Raw genomic sequence first — 14,363 nt, 5'->3', positions numbered from 1 at the left:
AGTCAAACGCCTTTGCATAGTCAATGAAACACAGATATATATTCCTCTGGTATTCCCTGCTTTCAGCTAAGATCCATCTAACATTAGCTACAATATCCCTAGTACCACGACCCCTTCTACTAAACCTAGCCTGGACTTCTGGCAGTTCTCTGCTGATGTGCTGTTCCACTCGTTTTTGGATACTCTTCAGTAGAATCTTGCTTGCATGTGAAATTACCGAGATTGTTCTATAGTTTCCACACTCTGTTGGGTCACCCTTCTTTAGAATGGGAACAAATATAGATCTCTTCCAGTCAGTTGGCCAAGAGGATGTTCTCCAGATTTCTTGGCACAACTTGGTGAGCACATCCAGGGCAGCATCTTTTAGCTGAAATATGTCAATTGGTATACTGTCTATACCTGGGGCCTTAGTTTTTGCTATTTCCTTCAAAGAAGCTTGAACTAAGCCTTAGAATCTTGAAAACGGTATACTGAAAAGGAACCATTTCTTCAGAGGTATGGTCTCAATGTCACCATGAAGTGATATAAACACAAGTGCCACACAAGTTGTTGTGTTCCGTAGAGTCAAATCCAACTCATAGCTAGCAGACTCTCTTTGAGGATTTTTAGTCAGTGAACTGCATGGGAGGAGACTGTGTACTCTTCTCCTGCAGAGCACTTGATGTATATGAACTGCATGCCTTTGGGGTTGCAGTGAGCTACATAGGTTAAGAGTTATTTTGGAGGTTTTTTTTTTTTTAAAAAAAAGAGAATCATCACAATTTCCTGTCCCACATTTGTAAACTACAACAGAGTTGACTCTGACTCAAGGTAAAACCATGTGCATCGCAGAACTGCTCTGAAGAGTTTCTGAGGCGGTGACTTTCCAGGCTCCTCTGGGTCCCGCTGGGCGAGTCTGAACTGCCAAGCTTTGCTAGTAGCTAGGAGGAGCATTAAGTAGAATATAGATGAACAAGCTTTGCCCTTTTAGAATATGTGAAGGCAGACAGGCCTTGGCAGAATAATGTTCTTTGATAACGAGTGAGAATGTGCCAGAGAGGTGAAGGGTGGGACTGAGAGAGAAGTGGCAAGAACTGGGGAGGGGGAAGACAGAGGGAAATCAGGGAAACCCCGGAAGAGGCCCAGGGGCATGAAGGCCAGAGCGAAAAGGGAGTTTTGACAGCAGAACCGATCCTTGTGTGGGCTGAAGACCAAGCAACAAAGCTGTACAAAACAGATGGAAATTCAGAAAGAATCCAAGATAACGTCTTTATTTTACAGATAACTAGAGCAACCAGCTAACCTGTCTGCTTTGAAGGTTTTATGAGGAAGTCATACCATAGTATAACTAATGTAATTAACTGTATATGATTATATTTTCAGATCATGCTTTTCTTGACAATCTCTAAATGAAAGATGGGGAACTGTCAAATGTGAAGTTAATAATCTTGATTTTTAAACTGTACTGATAATAAATTTTAGAATGGTGGCTGGTGGTATTATGTGCCACCGAGTCAGAACAGACTCACAGCTGATGCTTCAGCAGGTTTTCAGAAGCTGTAAATCGCAAGGGAGGAAACTGCCCATCTTTCTCCCTCAGAGCAGCTGGCGGATTCGAAACACATGTCTTTGGGGTGGCAGCACAACTCCTTATCCACTAGGCCATCAGTGCTCTTCTCTTTAGAATATAACCTTTAATACATAGACTTAAAAGTAAAGAAAAAAATAGCATAAAACCAGTTTTAATACGAACTGTAGGAAAGAGAGGAAACTAAAGATTCTCTTAAAGGTTGGCTAAAATATATTTGAATGGGTGCTTCTAGCCTAAGTGTTGGTGGAAGGAAGAGCCAGGCACGGGCCAGCTCTTCCATGTAGGGAGGAGACCGCCCAGGGTATGAGTCTCAAGGGATGTTCTCAGAGGCCGGGTCACCAGAGTTCTCGCCATAATTCTGCAGGCCTTTGCTCTCCTGAATGTACTGAACATGATTTGAAGATACCATGAAACCTCTGAGAGGTACAACTAGATGGAACACCTTGTTTTATCACATCTCAAAACATTTCTGCCTCTGACAAGTTTTGGACTTACTACTTTTTTTTTTTTTTAATTATTTCATTATTTTTTTGTGTGTACTGTCAAATCGGATCTGAATGGTACAGGAGGAGATTGCCCCTCCTTCTCCAGCAAAACATCATCTGGTGGATTCGAACCACGTACCTCTGGGATTGCTTGACTTACTATTTCTTGAATGTTTTAGTAGAAGGTATCAGAGTCTTCCTTCTTCGACAGATTTCTGCCTTAAACAGCTATAGCTTTTTGCAGACTTTTACCGTACCAAGTTATGCATCTGTGTTTAGAATTAGAAATCTTGCTCTGGTTTCTTGGGTACAACTCAGCAAAGTCCAAGACTGGACATCATTCAGGGACGGGGCAGAAGAGAATGAATTCACATGCCCAAGGGGAGTGAAGGCTCTTCTTTTTATACTGGATGCTTGGGCTTCAGTAAGTTTCAGAGCATTATGACCAAGATAAGAGGACGCACTGCCACTTGAGAACTTCATAGGATTTTGTTATAATACCATGCTTGTCAAAACACCTGATAAATACACAGGCCAGAGTGAATCTCTAATGAAATATATGTGACCTTATCTTAGGTGATAGAATTGAATGCAAGTTCATGAAGTAAATCAAGACTGAAAATAAAACTAGACTCAAAATGACCTTCACAAATTGAAACCTCATCTATCAAATTAAAGAAAGCAAGCTGGTAATTTGCTCTTGAATACACTTTTTAAAATAATAATAAATAAATAAAGCTGAAAATTTTACAATCATTGTGGAACATTAGTGCAAAGCATTGAGCTGTTTAACTTTTTACACCATCTTAACTCTAAAATCAATACACTGCTGGACTACACTAACTGAAAGTGTGTGTCACTCCAAGTCCTCTTCCACAAAGTCGTCTTTATTCTGATGGCACTGAGAGGAAAGCCCCTACTTTCCCATCTCACGGGATTGAGTATGGAAACAAAACAGATGTCCAAGTGTTTTAAAAAATGAAGTTCAATATACAGAGCTAGTATTCGGTTTCTAAAGAGGGCATAAATAAACAAAATGGTACAATGTGAGGTAATAAGCTTAAAGCTGCAGTAGGAGATTTATTTAAGACTAGGCAACTGTTAAGTGTTCTTAAGTCTGCTATCCAGGGAGATGATGCCTTGAAAGAGTCCTGCAGAGTTCAAAATGGGAAACCTAGAGTCTTGACTATACAGAGAAGGAGCCCTGGTGGATTAACAGTTAAACTCTCCAGAGCTGTCAAGATAGAACTGTGTTGTCAAAAATACGTGTTCTAAATTCCTATACCTGTGGGTTGGAGCTCTGGTGACCTACAGGTAAGGAGTTGTGCTGTCAAAAGCAGTCAGTTTGAGTCTCCCAACAGCTCTGAGGAAGAAAAATGGGATTTACAGCCTCTGAAAACCCGCTGAAGGGTCAACTATGACTTAGTTTTGACTTGATGGCAATGGGTTTGAGTCTGTCTTATACCTGTCAGGGAGGCCTGGTGGCACAGTACTTGTCTGCTAAGGTTAGAAGTTTGCACACATCTGTGTGAGAAAGATGAAGTATTGTTTTACAGGCTTAAAAATCCTTTGAGGCAGTTCTACTCTATGCTACAGAGATACTGCTATGAGCACTTTGGTTCATACCTGTGCTTACAATCCCTTTTGGACGTAAGTTTTCTTTGTTATGTTGAGACATCAGTTTAGAGTGTATCTTAAATCAGTTTCTTTGAGATAAAAATGAAATTAAACAAGCAGAGGGAGGAAAGTCAGATGTCATATTTCATGACAGTCATTGAGGAACCAATCAACAAGGACCTTCTAACCCAGAGTCAACAAAGAGAAAGCCAGTGTCTGGAATTTGAATTTCTAGGCTCCTAAGCTGTTCAAGTCACCCACTGTTAACAGTTGCACTAGAGAGCTAACACGACTGCCTGTGAGCCAAGAGGGCTTGAGGCCACACAGCAGCTCTCTGGTAGAAGGCCTGTGAGCTGTCTCCAAAGACTGTGGTGGAGAAAACCACAGGGCAGTGCTACTGTCACATGTGGATGCTAGACTGGACAGCTCCGCACAACAGCAACTGCAGAGAAGCCGTTTAGAGTCAAAACTACCTTTTTTCCCCCCTTCTGTGACCAACGATCACCAGCCGTCCAGGAAACAAAAACTACACTTCGGAAATCTCTTGATGTCGATTTCGCACATAGAGCAATAGAGTTGCCCTCTGTGAGCTGTTCGTGACACATGCCCCCCCCCCCCATTCTTTACAAAACTTCCTTTTAAGAAAACATTACAACTTTTTTATTTTTTGGAGCCTAAAAATAATTTGACATACTTTTCAACATTTGAGACCATAACTAATATTTTTTAAAAAAGATACTTTCTAAGGTTCCCCACACGAAGTGCACAATCAGTTGCTGAACCATATCCAATATCTTTACTCCCATTTTAACATTTTAGATTTTTTTTTTTATCAAATGGGACAAACAGTAGGAATAAACCATCACTTTCTGAAGACAAAAATTCCAAATTACGCATTTAAAAACGCAGACCGAGGCGAGCTCTGGTGGCCTAGTGGCAAGAAGCTGCACTGCAATCCCGCAGGTGTGCGGTTCGAATCCACCAGATGCTCTGCTGAAGAAGGAGGAACAATCTCCTCCTGTACCAGTCAGATCTGATTTGATGGCGCGCGCACACAAACACACACACACACAACACACCCCCCACCAAAAAAAACCAAAGCAGACCTAGTGGTTTCAACATTACCTGGTGCTGTTTATCTCTGTTAACCTGAACTTGGGTGAGGATACAATCTCTAGGGATTTGTGCTAGGTGTAGCCTGTTGATTACAGGTTACCAAATGCTGCTATGAATGCACCAAAGATTACACGCAAAAATTACACAAAAACATTAATATTCTATGTTGAAATGAATATACTGGCGGATGGCTGGATGGACATTCTCTCTCTCACCCTTCCCTACCAAAAAAACCCCAACAAATAAAAAAACTTACTAAATACTGCAACTTTGGCAAATATGGGCAAGATATGTTGCTGTTAGGTGCCGTCCAGTCAACTACAACTCATAGTGACCCCATCTACAAAGGACAGACCACTAAAATCTTCCAAACTACTACTTCATTTGCAATACAGCCTCAGGGTAAACTTCTCTTTCTTATAGCTGTGGAGTTGGTACTGACTCATTGCCGACCCTCCAGTGGGTTTGTGGAGGTTGCAAATCATGAAAGGAGAGTGTATTACCGACCCACTAGGCTACTAGCAGGTAAAGGCTGTGTATCCATAAATAATCAGATGATACTACAGAGCTAAATAACACAAGGCAGAAGAAACGGAACCAAAATGAAGTAAACAAATGTAGAGGAGTAAATGGGGAATGGATTCTGGTACTCACCATCTCTCTGGCTATTTCCAGGGCTTCCTGCAGGCCGTAGAGCCTGCCACAGACCAGGTAGATTCCATTGGCCCAGAGAATACAACCCTCATGGACCCAAAATTCATTGCTGTCTAGAGGTAGTTCAGGGATTTGTAACTCCAGCTCAGGGCCACCTTCCGAAGTGGTGGGCGCACAGGGTTTTGAGTCCAAAGCAGTCTTTTCGCCGCTGCCCTCGGTGGTTGCCTTTTTACAAGGGAGGCCCCTGGACAGTGACCGAGGGCCTCCGCCACAGTCTTCTGAGCGATGTCGCCGCTTAAACCTGGGGTGGGCAGCCAGGCTCCTCTGCTCCTTCTGCTGCTGCTCCTCCTCCTCCTCAGTGTCCGTCTTGGAGCCGTTAGAAGCGCTTTTGTGCCGTACCTTAACCTTGCTCTGCATTTCCGAGGCTCTCTTAGGAGGCGGATTCTTCGGGAGAGTGGCTGCATAATCTTGGGGATAAAAGGGTCCAAAGAGGTCACCCATGTTCCGGTAACTGGCCCACTTGCCACACAGACAGCAAACCAGGTGCCCCATAACAGAAGACTCTGTCACAACAGGCCCCTGCAGCATAAAGGATGACGCTGGGAGCGCTTTGCTCTCGGTGCTGCTGGGCGGAGGGGTCAGTGACCTCTGACCTTTCCGGCCTCTCACCAATTTGGTCTGTTCTTCTTCAGCATTGATGATTGTACAAACGGCTCCAAGTTCACACTTATTGACTACATGGATGTAAGGGAAAAAGGACTTGTTCTTGGCATCGGTTTTGTCCAGGGGCTGGGTGGCATACTTCAGCTTGATCTCGGGTTCTTGGGGTTCTACGATGGGCACAGCTTGTTTGGTTTTCCGCTTGCGTGGCTGTGCGCCTGGCTTGCGTCTCTCCCTCCTCTGCCTCTGCTTTTTTGGCTTCGGCTCTCCATTGGCAGAACCCTGCGGTATCTGAGGGGGCTGAGGAGGGGGAGGTGGCGGCTGCTGCTTCTTTTGTTTATTCACGCTGCCAATGGGTCGCCCCTTCTTCTTTCCTGATGGGAAATAACCCTTTGGAGGGAAACATTCTTGTTTAGGGGAAATCGTCACTGTATCGCTCTCTTTCTCTTCAGCCTTGGGGTTTGCCTCCGGAGCCAGTATGCCGGCTGGAGATACATTCTTGGAGTCAGGAAAGACTAAAGGTGCTGTCCCACCCAGGGAACCATCTGGTCGCCCTTGGTTACCACCGGGCTTCTGTGACACTGCGGATGCCATGGCACCAGGGAGTTCTTTTCCAGTGGTAACTGTTTCTGGATGTGCCTCTGTCTTCACTTTGTCGTCCCCACTGCCACGCCACTCTTCCGAGGACCTCGAAAGGGGCTTTTCAATGCTCAAGTCCTGGTTTGTTGGGCTGATGAGGTTTGACACCACCTCACCTTTTCTCTTCTCCATCTCAACTTCTTGGACAGCAACATTCCCGCCTTCAGAAGGTCCACTCTTCAGAGACAGGATGTCGTCAAGGGTCACTGTGTCTCCCCCAGCCTCAGCGCTGTTTGAAGACGCACTCCTCCTGATATTTGGGGATGTGATCTTCTGAACGATTGCCTCCAACTTCAATCCTCGTCCTTTGCGCGGCGGCAGTATTTTGGTCTTAGCAGGGCTCGTGAGGGGAACGGGAGGGCAATTTCTATTATCTGGACTTGTGAGGTCTTTGGAGGACTCCTTCTTAGGGATACCCTTGATATCCTGGCTGTGAGAAAGGTGGGCATAGGAATTGAAAGCTTTATCTATACCTTCTTTCGATGGGGGAAGGAGACGCCCTTTCTCTTCAGAGCTGTTCTTCACATCTTGGGACTGTCTTTTACTGGGAATGGGAGAGATAAAAGAGCGGACCCGCCTCCGCATGATTAATGGGTTTTGAGGAGAATGATCCTCTTGGCCAGGAAGTCTTAGCATAACATTGCCAGGTTTGGACGACTGTGTGGCCTCAGCGAGTCCATGTCCATCGGTCTCATGGGGCGGCCCATACCTCTTTTGATTGGACATTCCGGGAGGACCACTGCTTTTGGCTGGAGAATTCTGCCGGGAAAGATCCCAACAGGACTCTTGTTGCAACTTCTGAGAGCCATGCTTCAATTCCATGCCTTTGCTGGGTAGACCATCACTAGCTAAGAGGCAGCGTCCAGCCTCCTGACCACTGGGGTCATGGTAAGTCCCCATTGGGGGGCCATACATCATACCATCTTTGTCATTTTTCAGGGGGCTCCGGACTCTGTCAAGAAACTGCTGCTGCCTTGGGCTCTTGCGTGGCCCCTCCTGCCGGTGCTGGGCAGCGGCAATGACCCCCTGAGCAGAGCTGCTGCTCCAGTCCTTGTACTCGTCTTGTTGCTGCTGGTACATCTGCCTCTTATAATGGAGCTGAGAATTCAAGCTTGCGTTAGGGTCCCCGTAAGCATGAGTCCGAGCATTTGCATGATAAGCAGAGGCCAGGCTTTCTGAGTTGGGAGAAAAGGGAGCGTGCAGTGAGCTCCTATTGGCCCTCTCTGAGAAGGCCATGTGGGGGTTCATGTGATGAGGGTCTCCCCCCGGGCCTCTACTCCTCCCAGGAGACATCTTCAATTTTTCTGAGAAGTCGTGATACTGAGTGTGAGACCGACCTCTCATCCCTTCCCGACCACCAACTCTGCCTGGGACCCGTCGCATCGGTGTGGGTCTGCTCTCTTGCTGCGGGCCATAGTCTGAGAGGGAATCGTGGGTTGCTGCTCCAGGACTGGTATTGCTTCGGTAGGACTCGTGCTTGATGCTGGCGGGATGGCAGTGGTCTCCAGATTTCTTATTATTGAAACTAGCCTGGGATTTGGATTGTTCATAGTCTTCCTCTTTAATCTGGCCACTCTGGGATTTCAGCTTTGTTTCCATGGACACTAAACCACCTGGAAGAATGACTGACTGACTTAAACTTGGATTGAGACGTTCACTTCTCCCCATTCGGGTGTCGGCACCCATGTGCCCCAGGGCGTGAGCTCCTGGGTCCCTGACAATCTGCCTTAGTGGAGATATGTCACAGATCACCGACCTTCTTTCAGAGAGAGAACCCCCAGGCTCATGTCCTGACGACTGAGGCTCTATTTCAAACTTTCTGGGAATCGGATAGTCAGCCAAATTGATCTGTTTCATTTCAGGAGCTGTGCTGCTTGATTTCCTTTCCCAGGAGCCCCAGTGGGGGTTTTCTAATAGGGAACCTATGCTTTTGTTCAGGAGGCCCCTGCTAGCTAACTCATTGGTTTGACTGACTAAGACATTGGGCCTTGAGGCTCCTTCCAGGCCAGCAGCCATCCCCTGGTGCTCTTGGGCACTTCTAGAATACCTCCTGTCAGGGTGGTGGTGGTAACCCTGAAGGACCTCCTGTAGGAGGCTGGGGAACTTCTCATTTCTACCTTTTCGCTCCCCATGGCCAGAGAAATCCCCCTTTTCTTGTCCTGTGGGATACTGAGGAAAGCCACTGACATTTCGTGGCATGGCTGACCCGAAGCTGTCTTTGTAGCTATAGCGTAGGCTCCCAGGAGATTTACTTGGCTCAGTTCTGCCTGTAAAACTAGAGGCCACTGCAGAATGACTGCTCTGGCCATTTCCCTCTCCATTGTGGTTGGAGTTATTATCTCCGTTCTTGTTTCCTTTGCTCCCGCTTCCTGGAGGCTCTGGCTGGGGAAGTGTTACATGGCTAGCTTCCTTTGCCCCCCCAGTGCTAGGGGGCCTCTGAGTGGCCACAGGGTCATCCTCTGGGGAGCCCTTATCCTGTCCACCAGTCTTTTCTACCCGACTTGTCATGGCTTCCCGGGAGACAATCACTCCAACTGTCTTCTCATTGACTTTTGGGTTGCCCTCGGATGAGAAGGGAGTGTCCTTAGCACCTGGCGAGGCAGTCTCTTCTCTTGCTGCAGGACTGGCAGTGAGGCGGGGTGGCTCGTTCTGAGCACCTTGTGCTGGAGAAGAGCTGGCTTTCTCGGAGGAGACACCCTTGTACGTGGTATCAGAGCTGGTGCTCTGGCCACTAAGCTGCCTCACTCTTTCACCTTGATCCTCAGAACTGCTGGAGCAGCCTCCATCCAACGACTCTGCCATGGGAGACTTAAGCTGTTCTTCAGGCTGTGAGGAACCTTCAGAGTTTGTGCAGCTGTCTGCTTTCTTAGAAGATGAGGAAGGCCTCTTGGAGGTCTTCTTCTGAGGTGTCAGGGCATCCGAAAGTAACATGTGCTGGACAGTATTGGGGAGATTGGCCACCTGTGTACTCAGGGCACTCAGGCTACTCAAGCCAGGATCCGTCAGCCGCTTTTCAGGCACACCTTCCAGTCCAAACGCTTTGAAGCCTGCAGCATGGGAATTTGGACTGGGCATCATTGATGGGGTTGGGCTGAGTTGAGGCATTAACTGTAAAATTCTGTTTCTGGAGCCCATGGGCACACTGCCTTGCCCACACTGGAGATTCTCCCCGCTCTGCATCAGAGGAGATGGAGTAGAGCTGCAGCTTGGAGACTGGACCACGGAGGCAGCCGGAGAAGGGTTGGAAATGGGGCTGAAGTTCTGATGGAACTGCATGGGGGATCGCACAGGGACCTCGGGCTGGCTGTACTGCCCTACCTGGCTCTGCAGGGGCAGCTTGGTGGCAGTGTTGGTGTACTGCATCACGTGCTGAGGTGGGTGCTGCTGCTGCTGCTGCTGCTGTTGCTGTTGGGGTTGGGGTTGCTGTTGCTGCTGCTGCCCCTGCTGATTCCCTTGTGGAATCTTTGCCTGTTCAAAATTTTTCATAGACTGAGGCTGATAGCTGTAATTTGATTGTGTTCCATAAGCCTGTGTGTTAGAACCCACGTTATGGCCTTCATACTGGGAACTGGCATTCACACTATAACTGCCATCGTAGCTCTGTCCAGACTGGCTGAAACGCTGCGGTGAAGGGAAAGAGGAGGAGGAGGAGGAAGAGGCAGAAGACTGGTAGTGCTGGCCAAACTGACCCACTCGTAGCTGATAACCGGAAGCAGAAGATGGCAGAGCTGAGGGCCGCTGCATTGGCTGCAGGTGTGATGAGCCAGATGCTGGCTGGCCAGTGGCTTGGGGCAGAGGCTGATGGGATTGGTAAAGCTGCTGTCTCAACTGCTGTACTTGCTGTTGCTGCTGCTGCTGGCTGGATGCCTGCTGCTGGTACTGGGCGCTCCCTGGAGAGAAAGGCCCTGTGTAATCCTGTTGATAATGGGACACACCACCAAGAGCAGAGTGCTGTGCTTGAAACTGGCCCACGTGACCCTCACTCCCGTACTGATTGCCAAAGCTGCTCCCCTGGGGGGGTCCGTAGCTCTGCACAGGTCCAGAAGGCCGCCGCTGAGGTGGCTGTGGGGTTCCTGTTGCCACGGGGTCTTTGCTGCCTGCCATGTAGTAAAAATCTCCAGCCTCTTTTCGGAAACCCTGGTAGCCCTGATGGCCAGAGGTTTCGCTAGCCATTGCTGCTGCTGCAGCTGCAGCTCCTCGTCGTCCACCACTGCTACTGCTGCTGGCACCACTACCACCACCTCCACCGCCAAAATTCTGGAACATCTGGGCCTGGCGAGGGCTGAACTCTTCCAGCCGGGATGAGCTGTGGACCTCCTGCGGGTAGCTCTGCTGGTTTCCGTGGTAACTGCTTTGCTCCCGGAAGGACTGCATACTGTTCAGCAGCACAGCGGCAGGCCAACAGCCCTCCTGGAAATGGGAAGAAGAGAAAGAAAAATATTAGACAAGCATCTCCTGAGCACAAATAAGACCAGGGCTGGTGGTGAAGGAGCAAGACAGTTCAGATGCCCAGATGAAGTGCACTGGCCTGAAATCCATCACCGTTATTCCTGACCCTATTCATTCCTAAGATGAAAGGTAAGGCAGAAGTCTCTGGGAATGACAAGAAACACTTATGGTAAATAAAAATTCAATATGACATCAATATAGATAAGTGGGGCCCACAATTTCATGGGGTTAAGCTATGGGGCTATTATTACTCTGTAAGTTTTTCATTATTGGCTCAAAAACAAAGCCGAGAAAGTAACAAGGGGAAGGAAAAGAGGAATGGAAGCAGCGAGTCCAGGGAGGGAGTAGGAAGAGTGCTGTAACACTGAGAGATTATAACCGATGTCACAAAACAAAAATGTATGTATGTATATCAACTGCTAAATGAAAAATCAATTTGTTCTAGGGTAAACCTCTACCCTAACAACAACGAAAAATAAAACAAACAACCCCCCACTCCATGTCTTCCAGTTACTCTGAGGAAGAAGTGAGAACATTTCATTTCTTTTGTTTCATCTTTAGGACTGAACAATGAACTAAAACTCAAACAAAAATGAGCCTGTTACATCACCAGCTGTCCGGCATTCCCTACCCTCTCCTGAGAAAGAGAAGGGGCCTGACAGCCAAACACATGTAATTTTTGGTTTACTGTAATTACCGTGATTGTGGACAGTCAACCTTTATCACCTATGGAGGTTCCTTATGCTCTCTACAGTCAACACACTGACGTGGAGCCAACCTCTTCCTACCAATTACTGTGGCCAAGGAGCCCCTCTCCACACTACCCCAGTCCCTGGGTACAAAAGGCTGGAGTAGCAGCGGCTAGAAGTTCCAGTACATTTCACACGGATATGGGTTTGATTTGCCATCCAAAAGATGATGTTCCTGGAGAGACTCTTCTCCAAGTCCTCCGACTGAGCCAACATCTTGCTGCACACCTTTGCTAATTCAGCCTTCCTTTCAAAGCAATTTACGAAGAGCAGATTTTCATGTTGTCTATTGCTTGGGTTTGTTCTTGGGTTCAGAAATAATAGGACAAAGGAAAACTGGCTAAATGACTCTGAAACTGTGTAAGAGATGATGTAAAACACGCATGGGGTTTGGCGAGTTACTAACGGAACCTTTTCCCTACACATTTTATGTAGTTTGTTCCTTAGTCCTCTCTTGGGGGAGTGGAATATGGAGTTGCCTGTGGGTAAGTCAGTGGTTCTTTAAGAAGTAATTAATATATGCCATCTTATTTCAATTTTCTATTTCAATAACTAATTTTAGTTAGTGAGAAGCCATTCCCTGTGGCCTCTGTGACCCCCACCCCGTCCTGGGTCCTGGAGTGGCCCACCACATTCCTACCCAGACATACTCTCACCAGATGCTCATCCCTTACCCGGCAAATAGCACCTGACTGGTAAGGCCTTCTGACCATCCAATTTAAAACAGCAAATCACGACCCTCCTCTGATCTGTTGAGAGCTCGAGTGGTGCAATATTAAGCTCTGAAAGGTCAGCTGCCATAAAGTCTAGTCTTGGAAACTCTCAGGGGCAGTTGTACCCTGTCCTATACAAACGCTGATGGATGGAATGCATGTGACAGCAATGTTTGTTTTTCAGGGTTTCCTCAGTACTCTTCATCTCTTCGACCTCTTCGTCTTCATTTTCTTCCTTGCATTTATCCCCAATATATATGCCACTCATTTACTGCATCTCACCCATTAGAATGTAAGGTCCAGGAGAGCCAGGCTTAGGTGTGTTCTCCAATCTTCACGTCATTAAGACAGCAAGGAGCACATACCAGCTAGGTGTGTAAACCAAACCCAAAAACCAAGTCCATTGCCATCAAGTGGATTCTGATTCACAGCAACCCTGTAGGCCAGAACAGAGCCTCTCTTTAGGGTTTTCAAGGCTATGAATCTTTACAGAAGAACAGCTCACCTTTTTCCCACTGGAACTAGGAGGTTGGCTCTGGTGACTCCAGCTAGAACTTGCACATTCAGGGATATGTGAAGGAGTGGACTAGGAGGATGGCAGGAAACTCAAAAAGCATGATTCAAAAGCAGAGCTACAGAACGTAACGGACTCTGCTCATACATCTTCTGGGTCCAGAGGAGGGGAAAACCCAACTCGGGTCCCCATAAGACCCCAAGGAAGACTTCACAGTAAACCATGGCTCATCGCGAAAGGTGATGATCTAAAAGCTCTTAATTTGATAACTGTCAAATGACCCCAACTCTAAAGAGCCAAGTATAAATAACCTTCAAATTGAAAAGACTGCTGTGTTCTTTGCTCCCATAAATCTGATGGACAACAGAATTATATGGACAATAAGAAGGATCTGAATGGATATTACATAAAGCTTGATATTATCCTACCACATTAACTCATTCCTCACTACATCAACCTTATTTTTACAGATGCATTAACTCTTGGAGAGTCTTTTAGATTCCATGTTCTTGGTCAACACGACTCCAGAACAGTACAGTGGAGCCTGTCCCCCAAGCTACATTTCTGACACTACCTGGAGGATGTAGTCTCTGTCCTTAGTCAAGAGCTACCACTTACTCTATCAGAGGTCAGGCTTTAAAATACCAAGTCCCTCCTCTGCCTCCCTACGGAGTTTCTCTTCAGTATGATTTTTCTAACCCTTCTCCGACGTTGTTATGCAGATGGAAGGGAGTATGTGAATGGGATGTGTTGACCTTTATCCACAAGGGGATTAGCTATCTACCATTCCATAAGGAGACTGGCCAGTCTCAACAATCTACAAGGGGACTGGCCAGTCTCATCATTAAGTTGAAGAGCTCTAGCTGCAGCGATGAAATCTTCCTCCACCAGAAGAGATGGATTTGTTCCCCAGCCAGAGAAGAGAGGCCTCCCAAACCTGGTAAAATGTAGGACACACTTCAAGATGGCGGCAGCAGCAACAGCAATGATTGAACTGGAGAATGGAGATGGGTCTTTAGTGGGGTGGGAGGAAGCCAATATTGGCAGGACTGAGAACTCTGCTGGACATCTAGGGGACAGAAGCCAATACTGGCAGGACTAAGAACTTGGGAATGCCTCAAGGCTAAGGTGCTTACATGCATATTTTGGGAGCTGCCTTAACTGTATTCTGTTATGAATCTGAATTCTAACACTTTG

At 47.0% G+C, this 14,363-nt stretch overlaps 1 protein-coding gene across 2 annotated transcripts in view; it reads right to left on the bottom strand.

Moving 5' to 3' along the window:
- TCF20 (transcription factor 20 (AR1)) overlaps window positions 1-11,115 on the bottom strand; it is a 54,900-nt gene extending 43,785 nt beyond the window's left edge. For both annotated transcript variants that reach the window (XM_006890060.1, XM_006890059.1), the window contains exon 1: window positions 5,443-11,115. In XM_006890060.1, the coding sequence (XP_006890122.1) occupies window positions 5,443-11,115 (5,673 nt within the window). The remainder of the gene's footprint in view (window positions 1-5,442) is intronic.
- Between the last annotated feature and the right edge of the window lie 3,248 nt (window positions 11,116-14,363).

This window comes from Elephantulus edwardii, unplaced genomic scaffold, assembly GCF_000299155.1.
Source record: "Elephantulus edwardii isolate Elephantulus edwardi_28Jun2011 unplaced genomic scaffold, EleEdw1.0 scaffold00086, whole genome shotgun sequence".
NCBI classification, from domain to species: domain Eukaryota; kingdom Metazoa; phylum Chordata; class Mammalia; order Macroscelidea; family Macroscelididae; genus Elephantulus; species Elephantulus edwardii.
This window is presented reverse-complemented; position numbering and strand designations above follow the sequence as displayed.